At 39.0% G+C, this 25,482-nt stretch overlaps 1 protein-coding gene across 15 annotated transcripts in view; it reads right to left on the reverse strand.

Moving 5' to 3' along the window:
- The window catches only part of NCKAP5 (NCK associated protein 5), a 946,904-nt gene that overhangs the window by 705,254 nt on the left and 216,168 nt on the right, over positions 1 to 25,482 (reverse strand). For 4 of the 15 annotated variants that reach the window (XM_072757602.1, XM_072757607.1, XM_072757597.1 and 1 more), the window contains exon 1: positions 7,455 to 7,667. The exons of the other annotated variants lie outside the window; for them this stretch is intronic. In XM_072757602.1, the coding sequence (XP_072613703.1) occupies positions 7,455 to 7,505 (51 nt within the window). In that variant the 5' untranslated portion in view covers positions 7,506 to 7,667. Of the gene's footprint in view, positions 1 to 7,454; positions 7,668 to 25,482 lie in introns of those variants that run through there. 15 annotated transcript variants of the gene reach the window in all.

Genomic DNA, 25,482 nt, shown 5'->3' on the forward strand with positions numbered 1-25,482 from the left:
TGGAAGGAGTCTATTAGGGCTAGAATATTATGGCACACCAACTAGTAATGGGGACAAAGCTTGATATTTTTACATATCCTTTAACACACGAGTTAACTTATCAAGAGAGTCAAATTGCATTTAAAATTCAGGGGCAGATGTAGGTCCCAGCTAATGGTCCCTCGAGTGGCCTCGCTGTGTCAAGGATTCACTGATAGGTTTCTCTCATCCCTCTCTGCTGTTGAACTCTGACCCACAATATGCTCCCTTTATTCTTAGCTGTTTCCCAAATCAGTAAATACGCAGACCAAGCTGCTTCTGTCCACTATGCCCTCAGATTTATTCAGTTTGGTTACACAGGTTAATTCAACCCTGTAGTCCTCACTGATGCCACCCCGGTTCAGACGGGCAGAAGCGGGTTATTAATGTTGCCATTTGCACCATGTCGCCGCCAAAGAGGCTGTACATCTGGAATTCCCTGCAGAAAGCCAGGAGTCTGTGACTTGGTCGTGGCCAGGGGCTGCTGATCTGACCATAGCTTGTGCATTTGGAAAATTAACTTATAAACGTGAGGTGCTCACTCTGCTAGATGGAAAGTATTGGTGATGACATGCAAACTCAGTCATTTTATGTGAAATATGGAATTGGTTTGCACCATGTGGGGCATCGACTGAACCCTGCCATAAGGCATCTAGTGAGGCCATGAGTCCCCTCCAAGTTCTGTTGCGTGCGTGTGACAGCCAGCTGGCAAAGCAGCTGTAGCCCGCTTACTTTGGAGCCAGCTGACCATTACTCCCTCAGACAATACATTGAAAGGTCAAAGGGGTTTTGGCTCTTACTTTGAACAAGTGTGTTTGGTCACCAGGGGTTCCAGTGACCACAGGGCAGCAGAACATGCAAACAATTTGCAGCTTCCTTAATTAAGGGAAACTCTAATTCCCAAAATAGAGCGCCATCTCAGACATGGTATTTTTATTTCTTATTCGAATATTTTGTTGCATGCCACACGTCCTTCTCTGTATATACAGACTCTCCTTTGTTGAGGCTTTTGGGGGAGAAAAAAAAGCCCTATTTTTCTTTTTTCTATTTTTGAAGTTAGGCACTTATTCTGAATGGATATATCGTAATACATAGAGGTATAGATAGAAATCAAATATGGTTTTGATTCCCAGAGATGAGTTTATCTAAGCAAAAGTAAATCATTACTGTGAGCCGTAGTGGTACAGTATAAGCAACTTGGTTTGATTTTGAGAATAAGTGAGTTATACCCATAGTCATAGTGAATATAATATTTCTGTTTTTCATTTTGTGCCGGTCCTCTCTGCTACTAAGAGATCTCGGGTTTCTGTTTGGCCAAGGAAACTTCAGGTCTCCCTATCTCTTCATGATGTGACAGGTTATTACGTATTAAACAAATAACTAGAGAACACCATCCTCTGTGCCAGGGCCATGTGGACCTCTGGGTCCAGTGGGGAACAGGACAGATGAGGTCCCTTCTTGCACAGAATGAAATGTCTTGAAATGAGCAGACATTTCATTCTGGTCTTCCTTTCCCAGCAAACACATCGTGTTCTGCTTTCTAAATTCCAAACAAGGCACAGTAGAGACACCTTTTGGGTTTATCAGAAATCACCTATCAGACTAGCGAGAAAAGATGTGCTCTCAAACAACTTTTTCATACTTGAGAAAGCCTCAGGACTTCTGAGAGCTTGGCACCTTTCAAGGGAAAAGAGGCTGTTTTCTGTGCTGTGTTGATGAGAAGGATCATAGCAAATGGACACCATGGGCATCTCGATTGTCCCCAGACTATGTCTGAAGGATACGAGTTCCCTCTCTACTGTTAAATTGGATTTGCAGCAAAAAGGTCTAGCGCCCAACTTGATATTGAAAAGAATCGGTTCTGCCATTATCCAAAAAAGTTAGGTTGGTATCATACTGAAATTGCCACACTCTGCAGGATGTTTATGGGATTTTTTTTTCCCGTTTTTATCACTCAATATGATTTTGGCTCAGTCCAGGCCAGCCATCCTCCTCTTTGTATGAGAAACATATCAGGCCCTGAGATCAAAGGGGTTTATCCTGGAGATGAAAACTCTATTTCCAAAGCAACATGCAACTTCCCAAGTTTAAAAAAAAAAAAAGGCAGGTCTCCAAGTGCAGCATCTTTTTATTTTACGAAACCCCTTTCTCTGCCAAACATTTGGGTTTGCATGCATCTAAGGGTGGGGCAATGCTTAGAATTAGAGCAAGAAATACAAGTTTCAGTGAAAGGGTTGCCAGATACTCTGCTTTTAAAATGCTGCTTGAAATGAAAAACACTTTTCGTCTTAACGCTTTAATGTGAATAATGACAGTATCTTTCTCTCTACCCCAGAGAGGACATTCTAAAATAAAATTTTAAAAATGTATTGTTTTATTCATTTTATTTCTTTTAAGGACCACATTCTCTTCCACTTGACTCATCTGGTTTTTCCACGTATTGGCCCCCGACGGTTGGCAATTTGTTCACATCGGCCCCAGAGGAGCCAGAAGGGTCAGCTCTCCCAGCATTCTCATGATTTGTGACAACCCCAAATGGCAATTTTCCATTAACCCCCGATTACCTCTCTACTCCCCCATCTCCCCCTCGACCCCTGAAGGCACATGCTTCTCTCTCATCAGGTGAGCCTGTGGCACTCCTAAAGATGTCACAGCGTGGAATCAGCCTCTGACTCACTTTCTCCGGTTGATTTTGTGAGCTCAGAAGGTCAGTCTGTCATCCAGCTGGCAAAGTGCCTGCCCAGTGGCAGGTGTCCTTCCAGCAGAGAGCTAACACCACTGCACCCAATATGGGAAACATGCTAATCCGAGGGGTTGGGATGGGAGCCCCAGGCTTTGTGACCTCTCATTTGAGAGGCTTTCATGCAGTTTTTACAAGATGGAGCTATTGTCCTCCATGCCTTCAATGGGAGGATTCAGAGGACCACAATGTAGATCAAAGGGTAGCAGAAGAGGACCTGGGAGCAAAGGCTAAAGAGCCTCGGTATTATTTTGCTTGGAGGAGAGAAGACTGGAGACAGAATGGGTCGAACAGGCCAGCTTGGCAGAGCGTGATTACGTCGTCAGTGTGGCCAGCTGTTCGGCATTTTCAGTGAGAAGAAAAGGAGGAGGAGAAAATAAATGTAAATGGCAATGTGAGAAATTTGTTCAAAACTTGTAAAAAAAAATTCAAACAGTGAGGGCTGTTATTATAAATGCTAAACTTGGTGACAGGGGAAATATACTTTTTTTTACTTTAAAACAAAGACTTTTCAGTCAAGAGTTTCAAAGGCAAAGTTGCCTCAATGCAAAGAGCAGATGGGAAGAAATTTTGAGGCCCACTTCACTTAAATACAGGCAGCATATGATTTGGGCCTTCACAAACTGCTCCTTACAACTGACATTTTTCTCGAGAGGACAGTGTTAGAAGCTACTACATGGGGCTTCTTAGCCCTGGCTTTATTTTCTTTATTTTTTTAAGATTTTATATATTTATTCATGAGACACATAGAGAGAGGCAGAGACACAGGCAGAGGGAGAAGTAGACTCTACGCAGGGAACACGATGCAGAACTCGGTCCCAGGACCCCAGGATCATGACCTGAGCCAAAGGCAGACGCTCAACCACTGAACCACCTGGGCGTCCCTTAGCCCTTGTTTTAATGGCTTATTTAGTGGAGGCAGGAATCATCTGTGTGGCCAAGGGACTGACAAGTATGTGGGGTGATGGACAGCCTGATTTCAGTTCTGCAACTCATCAACTCGGACTTTGAATGAACATTGCACCTCACTTTCCTCAACTGTCTAATGGGAACAACAGCCCCATCTGACCTCACGGGATTGCTTACAGGAGTGAATTATACAAGGCATGAAATGTTTACCGAACATAAGTATTTGGTAATTAGACTGTTCAGACCTCAGGGCTACTCCCAAAGAGAAGAATGTGTGGCTCTTCTAGTGCTGTTTTAAGTTACTCCCACTCCAGCCTCTGGGTGAGAAACATGAAGAATCAGAAGAGCAAACAGAGAACTCAAGAGCACAGCTCAAGCTGGTATCCAGGCTGTGATTTCATTCTTGCTTTCTCAGGTCTGCAGCCTAACATCACGGCAACACGAGGCCAAGGCAAACACACAGTGCAGTGCTTTCCTTCCTGGGGCTGCGGTCTCTGCAACACTTGGACATTGTGACTGGAAGTATTTCACCATGACATCCTCAAATATCAAAACTAGAGAATTCCATTGCCCTTGGTACTTGTAATAGGTAGGTTTTAAATAGATAAAAAATAAACAAAGTGGGTTTTTTTTTTTTCACCTGTGAGTTTGGGCTGAGAACATAATTTGGTCACAATGAAAGAAATAAAACTTGTCCACCTAGAATTCTATTTATGGATGAAATATTCTTCCAAAATGAAGGTGCAAAAAAAAAGACCTTTTCAGGCAAAAACTGGGAGATCTTGTCACAAGCAGACTCATACTTTTAAGAGGAGTAAAGGAGACTCCTTAGGCACCCCCTGCCTTTTCAGGCTGTCGTCATGTGGAAGGCTGTGTTTCTGTCCATAAGGTGGTCTACAGAGACAGAACTCTGGACTGGAACTGTCCTTATGCCAGCCAAGAATGTTAGAGGTGAAAAGACCAACTGAGCACATTTCATCAAATCCCCTTATCTTCCAAAAAGGTAACAGAGGGCAGACAAATGGGACAAACCAAGAATAATGCAATCAGTGAGGGGACAATCCTGGAATTAGTCCCCAAATGTTATGTTCACCAAGTAACATGAAAGCCCACCAGCTGATCCCCAGTGTGGTCAATGTGATTCATAGGCATGTTTCATTTGGAACAAAAAGAGGATTAAAAAAATCAAAATTAATTGCCTTGAAAAAATTAGAAGACATTGTCAAGTAAGCACATGTACCTACATGAGCACAATCAACTGGAATTCCAATGTTTTCTGCCCCTTTAGACGGATGCATGCTCTCTGGTTTGCCATAGTCACCTCCACACCCTAATGTCTCCATAATGGTGAGACCATGGGTGACTTCAAATGAATTATCATGCTCGCATCATTGCTTATCTCAGCCATGCATTTCAGTCATTTATCTCATTTCCCTGGGCCATTTGAATGTTTGGTTTTGCAACCCCTTCCCTTTTATATGCTATTTCTATTTTCCTAAGCAGTAAAACTATTCATGATTTCTTTTTATAAACAAAAAAACATGTCTACATGCATGCATGGCACACACTTGATCCTATAGTGATTATGTATATAGAACTCAAGACAATATAAGGTCACATAAGCTAGTATAGGGAGCTGATTTATTTGATCCACTTTTGCATAAGACATTAAACAATGCCAAAGACCCATTTGTCATAGCACAATATTCTGAAGGAGAGAGATGAGTATTTTACCATTTTCCTCAATTTCTACAGGGGAAAAGGTAGCCTACCCTAGTATTTTTTTTTTTTTTTAAGAGAGGGAGGGAGGGTCAGAGGGAGAAGGAGAGAGAGAATGACCAGGACAGAGCTTGATCTCACAACCCTGAGATCATGACCTGGGCCAAAATCAACAAAATCTAGAGTTGACACTTCCCAACTAAGCCACCCAGGCACACCATATCCCAGTATTTTCTATTGCTCTCATAATTTCTGAGGAAGATGGGGTAGAAGAGCCTAGTTTTACAACTATATTAAAAAGGTAGACACATCAGGGTGTGCTTCGGTGGCTCAGTTGGTTAAATGTCCAACTCTTGGTTTTCACCCAGGTCATGATCTCATGATCATGGGATCAAGCCCTGTGCTGGGCTCTGAGCTCATCACGAAATCTGCTTGAGGTTTTCGCTCCTTCTCCCTCTGCTTCTCCCTCTCTGTTTCTCATCCCCCCTCCCTCATATGCTTGTGCAATGCTCTCTAAAATAAATAAAATCTTAAAAAAAAGACACACTTGTCCACACAAAATCTACATGAATTTCATAGTAATACTATTCATAATGGCCCCCAAATGATACAATTTTATTTATCCATCAAGTGAGAATGGATAAATAAACTGTATATCCACACAATGGAGTATTATTTGGCAACTAAGAAATTGAAGTACCAATACATGCTACTGAATGGATAAACCTTGAAAATATTATGGTGGGTAAAGAAGGTAGTCACAAAAGATAACTTTGTATAATTCCACTTATATGAAGCTTCCAAAATAGGTAAAATCTAGAGATGCAGGAAAGAGATGGGTGTTGCCTATGACTGGGGACACTGGGAGGAAATGAGGAATGACCACTAGTGGATACGAGGTGTCTTTCGGTGATGAGACAATGTTCCAAAATTGGTAGTGGTGATGGTTACACAACTCTGTGAATATCCTAAAAACTATTGAATAGTACATTTTTTAATGAGTGGATATTGTGGTTTATGAATTATATTTCAGTAAAGCTGTTATTCAAAATGAGACAAAAGAAAATAAGCCTTTGGAACTTGGGAGAGGTGGGCAAATATTTTGGAGAGAATTGCTCGGGACCAAGCTGACTCTGGTGTGGTTTTATATGTCTTATTTTATTCAAGTCTTGCAACAACCTGCCAGGAGGCTTCATTCTGCCCGTTTCACAGATGATGAAATAGAGACTCACAGACATTATGCCTTAATCCATGAAGGTGAGATTTGAACCCCTGTTGGACACCAAGCATGTTCTCTTTCTCTAAAAGACAAGGAACCAAATAGAGCCCACTTGCCTTGGCTGTTTCTTATTGGTACATGTGACTATTTAATTATGAGCAGGACATCATTTTTTCTTTCTTAAAAACTACCCTGAGCCATGCCAATTGATTAAATAGTCTTTCTCAAATCAAATGGGGTGTTTTTTTTTTTCTCAAGGTGACCTGTATCCATTTCTAAAAGCAGTGCTAGACCTGCTTCAACCACTGCTCTGCCTTCTGTCTGTTGGCATTTCCCCACTCACCCGATATTCTCCTTGAACTCACCTCTGCTTGCTCCTTGACTTGATATGAGAGCTAAAAACATTGCCTCCTGTATGTCTCCCTCCCCACCCTATCCCTGCATCTACAAAGTGGCACCCGGGTAGTACTGAACATGCTCACGACCTCCTAATCCTACTGCTGTGTATGCCTCTAATCGTTACATCAAGGAGCACTTACAAATGAATTCATATGGACAAAGTCCTCCACTGAGCATTCCAAACACACGCACCAGCATCCAACCCCAATCACTTTAAGAGGTTATATTAAAGCACAAATCATTTGGGAGTATGGTAAGGTGGAGTGAGAGGAGACAGATTAAAATAGAACTCAGGTTCCTTGCCCTAAATGAGGATCAGCCCGAGCTCTACAAGAACGGGCAGCCAACAGAGAGCGTCTGGGATGCCAGCCATCTCCAAGCCACAGGCACGGAGTCTGCACTCACTCACATCACAACCTATTATCTTCCCAGCCAGGCTCCAAACCTTACCTCTGCTGAAGCAGAAGCCAAGTGCACCAGCGAGTGACCTTCCTGGGTCATCAGGATACTACAGCCAGTCGCTTGGCTCCTTATGGCCTCAGCTCTCTGATCTGACAGCCACAGCCAAGCCTTCCTTTCCTCTTTCTGAACATTCCCAGTATGCTTCCTCCTGCCTGTCAATATTTAACTACCCTGTCAAGTTACATTACATCACCTGCACTAAATCCTACCCCAGCGATAGCTAGGGGGTGTGCCTGCTGTATTCAATTCAACTCAACTATTCTTTATCAAGAGCCTTTCATTCATTCATTTCTCTCAATGCATATTGAGCACCTACTGCATTTGGTACCGGAGATACAAAAATGAAAGATCTGATCCCTAAAGTCTTGGAGAGACAGACAAGACAGTGTGGTAGGTGCTATGATGCCGAAGCACAGAGCTCAGGAGGGTCTTCCATTACAGGCTGGCTGGTGAGAGATGCAGTGAGGGGGATATCTACTCAGAGCGTTCCCAGAGATGGCAACACTCAGGATGACATCTCTAACGGGCCAAGCTAGATCTGGGAAGACACAGGATAATGAATACCTGGCCTCGGTCCTCAAGGAGCTTAAACTCAACACAAGGAGATCTGTCATTCCACAGCCTAGTAGTTACATAGGTGCCACAGGAAGGTGCAGATTATCAAAGCAAATGGGATAGCTATTTCTCATATTTTCCCCATATTTTTTGATGAGTTGATCATCAGCCATTTATAAGAATAAACACTTAAACAAAGTTGTCTCAACAGGAAAAGCTGAGTCCAGCATGTAGATCCCTTAGTTTTACAAATAGGGGTGATTTCTCCAATCTCTGGAATAGCAGATAAACCTAGTGAGTAAAGGAGATTGCCCAGGACCCGTTTTTAAGACCAGGAAAATAATTCAGGTAACAGAGTAACATTCTTCCCTGGTCAAAGGAATTAATCTGGGACAAAATGGCTTGGCCACAGGTAAACTACATACCCTTCTAATATCTCCATGACTTTTTCCAATACAAAATTTCCTGACATTTAATGATTGGCTGATTTTTTTTTTTTTTTTACATAATATAGATAGACTTGAAGAGCCACTGAGAAATACTAACCTGCGGTATTTAACACCATCTTAGATCAAAAGCCTGAAAAGTTACTCACTTTGGGATTTTTTTTCAATGTTTGAGTTTACCATCAAAGCACAGCTCTCAAATATGCCCCACGTAGTCTCTTTTCTAGCTAATCTTACTGTAGCTTCATACTCCAGAGGACAAAGCCCCCCACATATGTGTGAACATTCAAAAGATTCCACCACTGGGGAGCCTAGGAGGCTGCTGTGGAAAGTGCCGGGATATTTGAATTGCAAAACACAACTCAGTGATCTCAATACATCTAATTTGGGATAAGTTCCAAGCTCAAGAGCATCTCTGCATGGAAGCAGTTCTATTAGTTTCTCAGGCAATTTTCCAGTTCCACATGTACATTTCTCCAAGAGTTTCGAAGGCGAACACTTAGAGTCTGTTGCAGTATTTTACTACGAGGTATTTAGGGTTTTGACAAATACTAACTGACATTGCCACCATTCCAGTGAAAAGTGATGACCCGTATCTAATGCCTACTATTTGGTTGTGGCTGAAGACATTTTTTAGTCAGGGAGTGATTTTAAGCAGAACACTGTTCCAGACCCCTCTTTCACATTCTGGAAACACGGTATCATTTCAGTCTTTAACAAATCCACATTGCATGTTGAATTGTCAGAAAACTGAACTGAAATTTTGCCACACTCAAGCTTGCTCTTTTTTAAACCAAGACTTTTTCAGAGCCTTTTTTGCTTACTAACACATAGCACACTTGGCATTAGGAATATTATACATTATTAATGGAACAATTGTTACTGCTAATTGCCAAATGCCCAGGGATTTCTGGATCCAATTAGAATGGATTTGTGTCATTTATCTTAAAATTCCACTAGAAAGATGAGATATTGTATGATCTATGTTTGTTTTTACGGGCATTTTTTAGTAAATTTTAACAAACATGAAGTAATTTTTTTTTCAAATAATATCAATAATATCATGGTAAGATAACTAACACTCCCAACCCAAATTCTAAATATTTCAAATGGGGAGCCAGAAAGAGAACAAGTAAAAAAAATAATTTATTTTTTGTATATATTTAAAATATATAGGTATATTTAAAATATATCCTGTTTATCTCTTATATATGCAGCTTTACAAAATAGAAGAAAGAGGATTTCGAGTGTTTGTTTTTAATAAGTCTTCTTGTTGCAAAGTTCCAAAATAAAACTAATTGCCCCAAAATCGATTCAATAAATATTCATCTGGTTTAGAAAGCAATGGTATTGTATACTCACCATGAGCATAGATAAAAAGCTTGAAGCCTCAGTCCATATTATTATGACCCTGGACAAGGAACTCCAACCCCATGATAACGGTCTAAGCCTGCTTCCCTCTTAGGAGGAATAATTAAGGAAAAGTGATTTGCTATTTAAGGTATACATCAACATTTATGTGTGTCAGGGAGTATTGTACCTTTTAAACAGTCACTTTGGAAGTATAGGACACGTTCCAAGTCATAGAAGAGTCCTCCTCATGCTGCTATTAACTGTCACAGTTTGTCCAAGACTGGGGCACTTCCCAAGAAGCATTACTTGGAGTGCTAAAATCAGGAAAGTCATAGGCAGACCATGAGTTGGCCACCTTACTGCTATTATTCAGATCATGTTAGAACTTCCTCTGGGAAACTGACTTCATATTATAGGATACCTTGTTTTGCATCTTGTTTGAGCCAACAAATTCTGATTCTTTAGAATTTAGTTGACTTTTGAAATAAATATTTATAGCCAGGCCTAATAAATAACACAGATTTTCAATTTGCTTGAAATTTTTTATATAAAAATTGAACTGTGTCTATCACAGATATTTTTTTGAGGGGTTCAGGAGCTAAATCCATAAACAAACTTAGAAAAAAAAATCCAAAAGGATTTCATACCCTTGCTACGCAAATTGTGGTCCACAGGATTAGCAATATTGGCAGCACTAAAGTATGGTAAAAATGTACGATCCTGGCCCATTCTAGACCTCCTGAATCAGAATCCGCATTTGTATAAAATCCCTGGGTGGCTCTAAGGCACAAGACAGTTTGTGAAGAATTTGTTTAAGCCTAAAATAAAGAGAAGCAAACTTCCATAAAAACATTTGATGGAGTTATAAAAAAGAAAACATTCCTGCAACTCAAAGCATTTGACCAAGAAAATGAAAGGTGTTATTGTAATTTATGTTTTCTGGGTCTTGTGAATTTTAACTTCATAGTCCAGGAGGCCATAAAATGTAGCTAAACTCTAAATGAGGCCAATGATTCAGTGGTTTAACTACAAGGAAGCCTTCAGGATGCCAGGATCCAATTCAAAGGGTAGAGCCAGGGATCCCTGGGTGGCTTAGCAGTTTAGCGCCTGCCTTTGGCCTGGGCGCGATCCTGGAGTCCCAGGATCGAGTCCCGTGTTGGGCTCCCAGCATGGGGCCTGCTTCTCCCTCTGCCTGTGTCTCTGCCTCTCTCTCTATGTCTATCTTGAATTAAAAAAAAAAAAAATCAAAGGGTAGAGCCAGGGTATATGGGGACTCCCTGCGTACTCAGGTCTTTCCTCACCATCCTCTGCCCCTAGCATCTCCCTTGAGTAGGGGATAAACACGAGATGACTCCTAGGTTGTAGGCTTACAACAGAAACATCAGTGGCCAAAAGAATGTATAAAGAGCAAGTTTCTGATATACAGGTTGAGACGTCTATTTTGGAATGGAAGGTTTGAGGGGGTCTAAAAATCACCTGGGTAGAGACGAGGTATTTAGACATACTGGTATTTAGACATACTGGTCTAGGGCAAAGCAAGTCACAAAATAGTAAGCATATGACTCATCTTTGTAAAATAGTTTGGGGAGCTGTCAGCAGAAGGACTATATCAGATAATAAGGGGATAAGGAATTCTATAAAAGAGAGCATTTCAGGCTTAGAGGGCAGTAGAAACTGATGTCCTGTGGCAAGAGGAAAAAGAGGAAAAAAATGAAAGCATAAAAAAATGAAAGAATAAAAGTTAAAGTGAAATCTAAAAAGAGAGTACAAAAACCATAGTGAATTGCAACAATATAAATGTTAAAAAGATTTCTGTTTAGAAAGAGAAGATGAATATTAATAATGTCCAATACATAGGATCCTGAAACCCAAATTTCTAAATATTTCAAATGGGAAGCCAGAAAGAGAACAAGTAAAAAAAATAATTTATTTTTTGTATATAAGTAATTTGTACAAGATAAACAGAAAATGTAGTCTTTTTTTTTTTTCTTTTTTTTTTTTTCTTTTGCCTACAGGGTGTAAATTTACAGATCACATATGTAGCCACAAAGAATACACAGAAATTCCTAAGCAAATAAGGAAAAGTTCAAAACAAAACAAAACACAAAATTCTAGGTGCATCTAAATTAAAAAATAGCCTTCTAACTAATCCAAGAATCAAAAATGCAATAGAAGTACAAAGTACACATTATATAATGTAAATACAACCATCAAGACTGGAATTCAGCTAAACTCAGACTAAAGCTATAGATTAAAATGTTTTTATGAAAAAAAGAAAGACTGAAAATAAATGAATTAAATGTTCAACTTAATGAGTTAAAGAACCTAAGAAAACAAAATAAACTTGAAGAAGCACAGAAAAAAAAAAAAAAACCAAAGTCAATTGGCTAGTAATTAATTTATACATTAATTTGACAAACATTCATTGAACAGTGACTAGAAGCTGTTTTTTTGTTGTGTTTTGCTACTCTTCTAGATTCAGGGATATGGCAGTGAATGCTGATAATTAATAGATGAACAAAAAATTAATTGTTAAATAATTTAGGTAGATATTTCACACTTGGTGAAAAGAAACATAACTCCCCACGCTTTTTTAAAAAGATTTATTTATTTATTTTTGAGGGGAGAGAGAGAGAGAGAGAGAGAGAGAGAGAGTGTGTGCTAGCATGGGAGCAGGGGGGAAGGGCACAGAGAAAGAGAGATAATCCTCAAACCCACTCTGTGCTGAGTGCAGAGCCCCATGTGGGGCTTGATCCCAGGACCCTGAACTGAGATCATGACCTGAGTGGAAATCAAAAGTTAGCCACTTAACCTAACCCAATGAGCCACCAAGGCACACCTCCCTACACTTTTAATACAATATAGATGGGGGAAAAGAATAATTTCATTGTCTGAGAAACCTGACAAACACTACCTCAGCCAGGAGATAAAAGTCAACATCATCTGTGATAGATCCTGTCAAAAGTATGAAACCTTGATAGAAAGTGATGAAAATGGCTCTTTACCTCTGTGGTCTTCCTCCTCAAACTCATAACTCCCCATATAATCATGAAATCAAAACAAAACACCACCAGACAAGTTTCGATCAAAAGGCATCCTACAAATTACTTAATATTCCTAAAAACTGTTAAAATCATCACAATAAGGAAGACTAAGATTTAGTGGTAATTCAGAAGAGCCTAAAGAGACATAACAACAAATTGAATACATTCTAGATGGAATCTCAGGACAGGAAAAGAACATTAGGTAAAAGTAAGGAAATCTGAATAAAGTATGATCTTAATTAATAACCATATATCATTAATTGTGACCAATGTACCATACTAATGTAAGATGTAATCACAGAGGAAACCAGGTATGAGGTACAAGGTAACCCTATATTGTCTTCTCATTTTTTCTGTAAATTGATAATGGCTGTAACAATAAAATCTATTTGAAAATCTAAAAATAAGTGGGTAATTTCAGATAATGATACAAACCATAAATACAGAACATAAAATAGGGTAATGCAATAGGATGGCCTAGGATGGGAACGGGGCCATGAAATATCATCAGCAACATTTCTCTGAGGTATCTGAGCTGAAACTTTCATAATGTATGGAGAACCAAATGAAAATTTCAGGGAACTTGATTCAAATAGAGGACAACATCAAAACAAAAAAGCAAGCAAGCAAGCAAACAAAGGATAAATTAAATTGAAAGCTGATTATCTGAAAAGACAAATAAAATAAGCAACCATTTGGCATCCCGATTAAGAAGATAAAAGCACACGACACAAAGACTAAGAAATAAAGTTTACTAAGTCAGCATGTCTTAACATGAAAGTCTGATAAAACTGGCTTAACCAAAGAAACTCTAACTTCACTTATAAAATTAAACAAACGTGTTTTAAATGGAATGTCAGCCAATTTTACGCAGCCTTGTAATAAAGCAAACTATGACCAAGTATAGTTTTAGTTCTATAAGGATGAATCAACATTTAAAAAAAAAATCTCAATTAAATTTATATTAACAAGTTAAAAGAAAAAATGTAATTATGTCATTAGGTGCTAAAAAAAATCATTTACTACTATTTTGTAAGAACTCTTCTTAAATCTAGTAAAATAAACATCAGAGGAAGCTTCCTATGCAGGAGAAAGCATTTATCAGAATCCAATATAAAACACATTTATATTCAAGTCATAGGTAAGCATGTCCTCTATCACTATTTACTTTTCAACACTGAGATGTAGCAAGAGATGTTGTAATACAACCAGCAGATGTAATAAGATGTGAAAATGAAATAAATGATACAAATATCGGAAAGAATACAGTATATAAAATTACTCATGGAATTATGTACATCTAGAACATCCAATATAACAAAATCCTTTTAAAACCAGACTGTATTAAGGCAACTGAAAATATGATAAATATAAAAACACAATAGTGCTTATTTGTATTGTACATTAACAGGAAAGAAAAGTAAAATAAAAAATCTCAAAACTCTTCCTGTTTTTTGAGAGAGAGAATCTATTTCGCTGAAGTGTCCAAGGGCCAATGAGACATTGAAACATAGGAAACAAACTAATACTACATTTGATAGTCTCAGAATTTGAAGTAATAATTCCCCAGAGGACAAACATCCACAGAACTTGGCTTTTCCATCAAGGGGGTCAGTCCCACTCTCCATGTTTCCTATGTTTCAATGGGTCGTTTCATGTTGTCTCCAAATGTGTCACCTACTTCCAGCACAGAATTAATTACTGTATGTTGATGCAACATTTGAACCATCACACGCTCCCGCTCCGGCCTTTTAGAGGCAGAAGAAGAGAGATCCATGTCCAAGGTACACTCAGAAGCCCTGAAGGCTGCCCCTTTGATGTGGCCTTTTTGTTTTACTGACTCATTCCTAGAGAAAGCACGCTGGAATTGCTGAAAGATCAGTTGAGATCTCTGCGGTGTAAGCAATAAGCAATAACATGTTGCTTTACAACGTCTGCCTGCGTAAACACAGAAGCACAGAGCAACAGGGTGACCTGCCTAGTGAGTGGTCTTTTTGATAGCATGTTCATAATCTGTGTATATGTGAGAGGATTATTTTATTTAATTTTAATTTAATTTAAATTTAATTCAATTTTTTAGCAATCATACTTAAACCTCAGTAGCAAATGCTTCTTCATGATATTGATATCAAATGTGTGGAGGTGATGCTAATAAGGATGGAAAGGGAGAGAAGCGCAATCTCCTTTACCATCAGAATAAGAAACAAGGAATCAGTGTTCCATGCAAATAAAGAGAAGAATCAAATCCACTTATGTGAAAAAAAAAATTAAGAAATCACAACCCAAGACCGGAAAGCATGATAGTGATTCACAACTCTGTAAAATTGTCGCATTTATTTTTTATTTTTTAAAAATATTTTTATTCATTTATTCATGAGAGACAGAGAGAGAGACAGACACACAGGCAGAAGGAAAAGCAGGCTCCATGCAGGGAGCCCGACATGGGACTGGATCCTGGGACTCCAGGATCATGCCCTGGGCTGAAAGGCAGGCGCCAGACTGCTGAGCCACCCAGGGATCCCCCAAAATTGTCCCATTTAAAAGAAATAAATGTGTTCCCTTCTGAAACATACACATTCATCATATACTTTGATTCAATAAATATCCAAATCACAGAATCTGTCATTATGTCATTCCTTAGCCTTTGCTTCAATATCTGCAAATTAGGTTGAAAAGTGAATTTTCTTTAAGGGCTTAATGTTGTCCTTTGTCACAGCAAGAGCTCATTAAACTTTGAAGAGGGAACATGGCAGTTTGCAGTGGAACTGCAGGACTAATCCTACCGCATTATCTGTATCATGCAACAAACTTAGCATCATTATAGTTTCATGAGATACAATAAAAATTGTTCATTAATTATTTATATTCTGTTTCCAGTACATAGAAGAAAAAAAAATACATGAGAGAAGCAGAAATGTTGTTATCCTAAACATTTAGATAGGTCAAGACTCAGCTGAGCTTGAAAACATCAGACTGCAGAGCTCCTAATAGTATTGATGGCTTGAGTGCTTTGAGAGTGCCACACCTCCTTCCCGACATGCTGTCAAATGTTCCCATTACCTACTGTCATTCTTAAGCCCCAGAGAAACACAACATCAAGGTTATCCATCCTGTATGCTGAATGACTCAGCCCCAAACCCAAGTCTGTCAAGTAACATGTTGAAGGAAAATCTTTTTTTTTTTAAGATTTTATTTATTTATGAAGGAGAGAGAGAGGGGCGGGGGGGCAAAGACACAGGCAGAGGGAGAAGCAGGCTCCACGCAGGGACTCCCATGTGGGACTCAATCCAGGGTCTCCAGGATCACACCCTGGGCTGAAGGTGGCACTAAACTGCTGAACCACCAGGGCTGCCCAAAGGCAAATCTTTAAACAATCAAACTGGCCTTCCTACCTAAATACCTGGCCAGGAAGGTGGCATATTATTTTCATTAACATTTAATTCCCCTACCAGACTCTAAATTTCATGGGCTCAGGAGCAGGTGGTATTATTTTGCTCATCACTCTAGTTTCAGAATCTGGAACAGTGCCTGGCACACAGAAGACAGTTAATATTTATGTTGACTAGATCATAGAATAAGAGTCTTTCCACTTTATGCACCTATAAAATGGACATAATTCCTGTAAGCACTTTGGCATTGTTGGGCATTTAAGTGCCTTCTTACACTGTAGAATTTTAAACATTGTTGTGATGAATATCTTTCTTCATGTGATTTCTTCATATTTTGGGTTCCCAAAAGGAGAATTGGTGTGTCAAAAAATCAGAACATTTTCATGGTTCTTGATATATAGTGCCAAATTATTTATGAATGAATCATATCACAAGCAAAATTTGGAAGCACAAGTTTTACCACTTGCCCATGAAGACCAGCCATTAAAATCCTTTTTAAAATAGTAGATAACTTAAGGGAAAATGGGAATGCTATCTAATACTTTGCTATAATTTGAAAGTAATTAATTTGGCAACTTGAGTATTTTTTTCTCTTTATTTAAGTAATTGTATTTTCTCTTGTGTGCATTTACCAAGGAAGGATCAGGTCATGGCTGTCCTTCTGTGTGTGGGAGCCTTTCTCAGATACTTGAAGAAACTTTTGCACCATAACTTCTCTGCTAATTTCATTCTTCTTGCTTCAAGTACTCATTCTCAAGAACATAACAGGATCCTTGAAAGCTGGAGTTTAAGGTGATACTTCTACTGCCCAGGGATCTCATTACTATATGGACTTATATGATAAGACCAGGAGTACTTCAGGGGTCATCTCTTGGGTCCCTCATTATGGTCATCCACATTATTTACATCAACATTATTTACATGTGTGTTGATAAATACTGTTAGAGGTTTTCACTCTGGAAAAATTGAGTTATTTTTACAGAGTCAGGCCAGTTTTTTTGGCCAATAAGTACTAGCCTAAGTAAGTCTTGGTCAGGCACCAGCCTCCACAAAGAAATCCTATACCTATAAAAGTTTCAGCAGTAATACAATTGAAAGCTGTCACCAAATCCTGTTATCTATCTGGGTAGAAAAGTCCTCAACAAAACAGTGATAGCCCAGAAGGTAGAGAGCTGAATTATGGCCAACAAAAACCTTTGAGTGAATGGTAGATTCAAGATAATAGCTGAGTGATAAAATAAAACTTTCCCAGAAACCCAAGTCTAATAAAATAAAATTGCTTTGTATGTGCTTTGGGGCTACTGTAACTTCTTTGTGTTCCTAGAGCTTGAGGACATTTGTATTTTTTTTTTTTTTTTGGTATAGTAGGCACATTTATGGATGTGTAGGCAATCAGGACACCTGGTAATGGGGCCTAAAGTGGAATCTGGTTTGTAGAGCCTAGCAAAGGTCGCTATTCTTACATAAATATTTACATATGACTTCTAAAACAAAGCAATCTGTCATTGTTCTAGACACCCATTGCTTAAACACTTGGAATGAAAGATTCCAAGAATACCTATAAAACTATTTTAGATTTAAGAGGTCAAAATTTCTCAAAGATAACCCAAGGTATGTATGGTAAAACTAAATGTTTACCTCTTCCTTTGTTTCTAGTTGGCTGGACAATACTTGATAAGAAGAGAAAGAACACTTACCTTACAAGTAATCCTTTTCAGAAATCATTTATATACAGAGAGCTAAATGTCAGCCACAGATAAACTGTAACCACATACTACAAATAAGTTAATTTCAAGGGGTGGGGGTGAAAGGGTTCCTTTTTGTCCCCCCACCCCGGAGATCACAGTTGAACAGGGGGAAGGAAGCAAAGTATAGTGGTTAAGAGAGATGAGACAGGCAGTCCCTGTATAGTCCTAGTTCTGCCTTTATTAACTGTATACTTTGGGATGTGCCATTTAACTCTATATTCCTCAGTTTCCTCATCTGCAAAATGTGTTTGATAATGACAATACCTACCTCACAGTGTTGCTGTGAAGTGGGCTAAATATATAAAAACCCTCCAAAGTATATGACCCAGTATATAGAGCCATATATTTTCCAATATGAGATCACACATATCTTAAAAGTAGAGTTTATATAACTGTGTTCTCTAGTACTCAACATTACTGCAGCACATAGTAGGTGATCAATAAACAACTGTTGAATGAACACTTGACTATAAAGGGTTTCCTACAAGAACTTCTTTAAAAGACAGCATTTCATTCTACCATCAAAACACAACAATTCAATACAGGACTGACAGACTGTTTTCAGAAATAATTCCAGGGTGTAGAGTACGTGCACCTCTATGCATCAGCAGAATGAATAATGAGAGAGCAATGGACAATATTAAATAAAAGATAAAAGTTTTAAGGCAAATCCAAATGACTTTGTATTAAAACAAGTACTATTTTTTTGGCATAGGTCTGGGCTGCCCTTCTACTCCTTACTGATAAAGCCATGACTATTACACCATCTGGGATAGGTCAAGACCAAGTGGAGATTCTGAGCTCATCCCTAATTATTCCTTTATTCAAGCGGGGGTTAGAGAGTGGGTGGGAAAGTTTTAGGGAAAGATTTTCAAATGACACAGATTCACTAATAAAATGCTCAGGAGCTGATTTAGGCCTATTTAATCTCCAAGACATCTGAAACAACACAACATCTGTAATGACTTCTTATCCTGGAAAATCCCAAAGCGTTTTGAATTTTTTTTTAATCCGTGTATTTAGCAGTCACATCACTCATTACTTAAATGCAGTTCTTGTTTCTAGAGTAAAAGAGAAAAATGTTTTTAATAGGTACCGCAAGATAATGAGATGACTAGACACATAGCTCACATCACTGAAAGTGGAGACAGACTGGCTTTAACCAAGCTGGAAGAGGGCCAGCCTCTACAGCACTTACCACATTCTGGCTGTGGCATCACCAGCTTCCTCCTTGGACAGAAATGGGATAAGAGGCTTGGTAAATATATGAGTGAGGTGATGAGTGAATGATTAAATGAACAAATAAAATAAAGTTAGAGATGGTACTTGCCCACAAAGAGTTTAGTAGAAAGTAGCAGGGTCTTCCCCACTCACCAAATCTGCCAAAGAATGGATTCCATTTTAAACATCAACATGAGGCTAGTGGCTATCATATGGACAGTGAAGTCTAGATGAGTTCCTTGGACATCTTTTTCTGTTTCCTTCATGGTGTTCTCTTCTCTTACCTGCTACTTACACATTGGGGTTCTTCTTTGGCCCCCTGCTTTGGGGACTATGCACCCTTTCTCTGGCTGACCTTGAGATAACTGATATTCTGCACCACTGAAACCTAACTTTTCAATCTTCCCATGTAAACAGCTATTCTTCATGAATTCATTACTTCAGTTGCAGGCACTACAACCCACCAGGCCCCCAAGCAGGGAACTCTTCTTGACAGCTCATCTCTCTTCTATCACTCCCAACGACATGATTATCGGTTCTTGGTATATTTATATTTACCTCCCAATTATTTTTCAAATCTACCCTCTGCACCACAATTGCCATTGTATACTCCAAAATTGCCATCTACTCTTTCCCTTTCTTAGTTTTAGCTGCACATTAGAATCACATGGGGACCTGAAAACATGACCAGTGCCTGGATCCACCCCAAGAGATTGTGGTTTTATTTAGGATGAGCTGGGGCCCAGGCATTGGTATTTTTTAAAGCTCCTCACATCACTTTGCACAGTCAGACTTGAGAATAATTCATCTTGCTCATCTTTCTGGCTCTAGCTTTGTCCCCCGCTGTAGCCACACCTTGGAAAAGCACCAGGGTGCTCTTTTCTAGAATGTTCATCTACAAAATGAACCCAAAATTTCATAACTTTCCCTAGCCTTCCCACTCATGTCCTGACATTCTCAAACTCACAAAAGCAGAGAGAGGCATGGTGGCGTCCAAGTACTGGCAGAGAGTTGGGGGGAGAAGTAGGGACAGAAATTGGGGGATGCTGATATAATGTTTTAATTATGCAAGATGAATAATTTCTGGAGCTTTAATGTACACATGGTGACTATTAGGTAATAATAATGCCATGTATACTTGAACTTTGCTAAAAGAGTAAATCTTAAATGTTCTTACTGAGCACATATACACACATATGCACACACACAAATAACTACATGTGGTGGTATTTAAATTAGCATAATGGTGGTAATCATCCACAACATATTTGTATATCGAAACATCACACTGCATACCACAAATATATAAAATTGTTATTTGTCAATTATGCTTCAAAATAACTGGAAAAAATAAAAGATCTGATAAAAAAAAAACTAAACAAAAACAAATCATCCCATATCTACTCCTTAAGAACATGATTTTAGAGATTAAACTTACATCTTCTCTCTTAGCTTCAGAATATTTATTGTACTTTTCTATGTTCTCTGGGGATGCTGGAGAAGTTCCACATATCAACAGGTAGATGAGGATAAAAGTATAGATGATTCCTGGGGATGACTCCAACCCAGGTCTGTTCTCACAAGAGCAGGTCTGCTTTTCGTGGCCAAAGATATGGACTCTGGGGTCAGATTATCTGCATTTGAATTGTACTCTTCCACTGGGAGGATGCATGGCTTCAGTGAGCTATGTAAACTCCCTAAGCCAATCTTATAATGGAAGATATTGATATTCCTACCTCATGCAGTCCTTTTGAGAATTATATAAGGAAAACTAAGCAAGGAGTTTACATGGTGTCTGTCACAGCAAAAGCCCAAATTACTTTGTCTTTTCTTTGTTGGACTTAACAATCATATTCAGTTGAGGAAGGGATTTGTCTGCATTTTAAAGTACTTTGTGAAAGCACTGTTCTAGAATGTTGTGACTGTAGAAGGTCCAACCTAGTTCTCTCTTGGGATCTCTGTAATTTGAGTTGCTGATGGATCCAGTGTTATTTCTTTACTCTGCAATTCAGAGACTGAGGTCCATGCCTTGCCTATTCACTAGAACCTGTCAGTGGAAAAGAAAACACCAACCTAGGACTCACATTTCGATGTGAGCCACAGGTGTTGGTGGGTGCCAGCTTCTGGCAGCATGGCATAAAAAGAAATGAATGCTCTTGCCAATGTTGAGAATATGACTGCAGTATGCCTATTACAAATATTTACCTTTTTAGCCGGAATACCAGGGGACACTAGGGTTTCTGTTTGAACAGTGCTCTGAGGCAGAACGCATTGAAACTACATGGAAAGCTTTGCATAAATAAACTCTTTTATGATTATACTTGTAACACATCATACCATCAGACTGCAAAAAAAAGCAAGGGGGGACAAAATAATCCCAGTTCTTTATATATAACTCTAGTTCCCCACACAGATTTGTAAATAACTTTGCATAAAGTATAATAGGCGATCTTTTATTCCTGGAAAAACGAGCCTATCGACTAGGGTTGAAAAAGCAGTATAATTTGGGATTACAGTTTAGAGGCTATGGTGAATGTCTTTGGAGTCAAATATAGGTCTAAGAAAAATAAGGCACTTCGAGCACCCAGAAATAAAATAGGTGCTGTAAATTTTAACTCTGATAATACAGTAAAATCATCATTAATATATTATACTCCAGGGGTATGTGACATAATCCTACCAATCAAGTACTTAGGTTGTATTTTAATCTACCACATTTTGATTTTTACTGCTGCTATTAATTTGTGATTTTTAGATCAACTGCAAAATACAGAGACTTAAAACCTGGTTTCAATAATTTCAATTTTCTCTGAGAAGTGAGCAGATCAACACTGAGCTATGGAAATGAGAATGAGGTGTCTGCATTTTCATGACCAGAAGGCATGATAACTTGTCCTAAAATTGTTTGATCTTGTTACCATTTGGGCTGAATACTCTGAGTCATGTCAGAGTACAGAATGCCTTTTATTCAAAAGCTTCCAAAAGAGAGATTGCATCAACAGAAATTCAGAGCAAACTGCTGAAAGGTTATATTAATCCCGATCCTGGGATATTACACTAAATATTTGACAGGAATCCAAATTTTCCTGTAGCCTTCTACTAAGAAGATAATCTTTCATAATTTTAACTGTGAAAGGGGAGGACTTGAACTTTTGAAATGGAAAAGGTGAGTCTAATTGAATTTCCTTCTTTGGTTTCTTATTAAAGATGGGTCCGGATTGAATCATATTCAATTAATGATTGTACTTGGGATACATTGTTCTTTTCAGAAGCTGAAAATAAGATTAACAAAGCCAGAAAAAGACGTAGGGGGCAGTGGTGCCAATTCAACCCTTAAAGGGCCAGGCATATGTAGAAGCAAAGACCTATTTCAATGCCGTATGATTCCGGAGTAGGCCATTGTTCTTGACGAATTCAAGGACCGAGGGGAAAGCTGTGGGATACTGAGCATCACCTATGAGGAAAAATAAACGTACAAATAATAACCAAGACATACCATTCTGACCTTGCTTTTCCCATGAGTATCCATCAAATATACTATGATCTTGTTGTTGTTGACTCAGTACACATCGGCCAGGAACTTACTGCAGCCTCCCTACCCGGTTCCCAGCCACCACAGCTCAGGTTTAAGACTATCTCCCTCCATAAGGCTGTATCCAGCTCTGATAACCAGGAAAGCATGTTTTATGAACTAATAATTATGATATGAGATTGGATTGGTAAATTGGCATAATTAGACCAAATACTGTAAAAGGAAGGCTGTCCAGGAACACAGTTTCTATAATTAAAATCTCTCTAAAAATCTCCCTTTTAGCGGCAGCCTGGGTGGCTCAGTGATTAGCACCACCTTCAGCCCAGGGCCTGATCCTGGAGTCCCTGGATCGAGTCCCAGGTTGGGCTCCTGCATGGAGCCTGCTTCTCCCTCTGCCTGTGTCTCTGCCTCTCTCTCTCTGTCTCTCATGAGTAAATAAATAAAATCTTTAAAAAAAAATCGCCCTTCTATAAGCCTTTCTGGAGATATTTTTCTTCTATGTCTTAAACACTGGCAATTTATCACGACAGAACTTGCCATTTTTTGCTAATTTCCTCGTATCTCTATTTGTATTTTGCCTTCATAGTGATGATACAAGTGCTTCCAGAACAAACTGACCAGCTCTTCTATTCTTCAATGTCTACATAGTACAAAACACATAATAGAGGTTTAATTAGCACTTCTCTAAATAAAGTTGGTTTGTAGGGGTGTGTGGGAGGGGAGGAGGTGGTACAAATTTGAAGAAAGAATCTAGAATTTCTTTCCAGCTCTGATCTTTGACATCTGTGTGAGCCAGAGTGAGTCCACATTTGTAGAATAGGCATAATAATACACAATATCATGAAAGTATTATGTGACATTTGTGCAGTGCTGGGCATGTAGGAAGGGTTTAATCTATACACATTCCTTTGGTGAACAGAAACAATGAGCTAAAAAAGGTTTTAAAGAATGAGAGGGTTTCCTGCCTTGTTAATTTTCCCCATTCTCACTGGTGTGAGGTGGTATCTCCTTGTGGTTTTGATTTGTATTTCCCTGATGGCAAGTGATGCAGAGCATTTTCTCATGTGCATGTTGGCCATGTGTATGTCTTCTTTGGTGAAATTTCTGTTCATGTCTTTTGCCCATTTCATGATTGGATGGTTTGTTTCTTTGCTGTTGAGTTTAATAAGTTCTTTATAGTTCTTGGAAACTAGCCCTTTATCTGATACGTCATTTGCAAATATCTTCTCCCATTCTGTAGGTTGTCTTTTAGTTTTGTTGACTGTGTCTTTTGCTGTGCAAAAGCTTCTTATCTTGATGAAGTCCCAATAGTTCATTTTTGCTTTTGTTTCTTTTGCCTTCATGGATGAATCTTGTAAGAAGTTACTGTGGCCAACTTCAAAAAGGGTGTTGCCTGTGTTCTCCTCTAGGATTTTGATGGAATCTTGTCTCACATTTAGATCTTTCATCCATTTTGAGTTTATTTTTGTGTCTGATGCAAGAGAGTGGTCTAGTTTCATTCTTCTGCATGTGGATGTCCAATTTTCCCAGCACCATTTATTGAAGAGACTGTCTTTTTTTTTTTTTCCAGTGGATAGTCTTTCCTCCTTTATCGAATATTAGTTGACCATAAAGTTGAGGGTCCACTTCTGGATTCTCTATTCTGTTCCATTGATCTATGTGTCTGTTTTTGTGCCAGTACCACCCTGTCTTGATGACCACAGCTTTGTAGTACAATCTGAAATCTGGCATTGTGATGCCCCCAGCTATGGTTTTCTTTTTAATATTCCCCTGGCTATTCATGGTCTTTTCTGATTCCACACAAATCTTAAAATAATTTGTTCCAACTCTCTGAAGAAAGTCCATGGTATTTTTATAGGGATTGCATTAAACATGTAAATTGCCCTGAGTAACATTGGCATTTTCTTTTTTTTTTTTAATTTTTATTTATTTATGATAGGAACACAGTGAGAGAGAGAGGCAGAGACACAGGCAGAGGGAGAAGCAGGCTCCATGCACCGGGAGCCCGACGTGGGATTCCATCCCGGATCTCCAGGATCGCGCCCTGGGCCAAAGGCAGGCGCCAAACCGCTGCGCCACCCAGGGATCCCTAACATTGGCATTTTCAATATTAATTCTTGCAATCCATGAGCATGGAATATTTTTCCATCTCTTTGTGTCTTCCTCAATTAACAAGGGAGGAAACCACAAATGTTGGAGAGGATGTAGAGAAAGGGGAACCCTCCCGCACTGTTGGTGGGAATGTGAACTGGTGCAGCCACTCTGGAAAACTCTGTGGAGGTTCCTCAAAGAGTTAAAAATAGATCTACCTTATGACTCAGCAATTGCACTGCTGGGGATTTACCCCAAAGATACAGATGCAGTGAAACGCCAGGACACCTGCACCCCGATGTTTCTAGCAGCAATGTGCACAATAGCCAAACTGTGGAAGGAGCCTCCTTGTCCATTGAAAGATGAATGGATAAAGAAGATGTGGTCTATGTATACAATGGACTATTACTCAGCCATTAGAAACGACAAATACCCACCATTTGCTTCGACGTGGATGGAACTGGAGGGTATTATGCTGAGTGAAGTAAGTCAATCGGAGAAGGACAAACATTATATGTTCTCATTCATTTGGGGAATATAAAAAGTAGTGAAAGGGAATAAATGGGAAAGGAGGAAAAATGAGTGGGAAATATCAGAAAGGGAGACAGAACATGAGAGACTCCTAACTCTGGGAAAC

The sequence above is a fragment of the Vulpes vulpes genome, chromosome 5 (assembly GCF_048418805.1).
Source record: "Vulpes vulpes isolate BD-2025 chromosome 5, VulVul3, whole genome shotgun sequence".
In the NCBI taxonomy this organism is placed as follows: Eukaryota; Metazoa; Chordata; class Mammalia; order Carnivora; family Canidae; genus Vulpes; species Vulpes vulpes.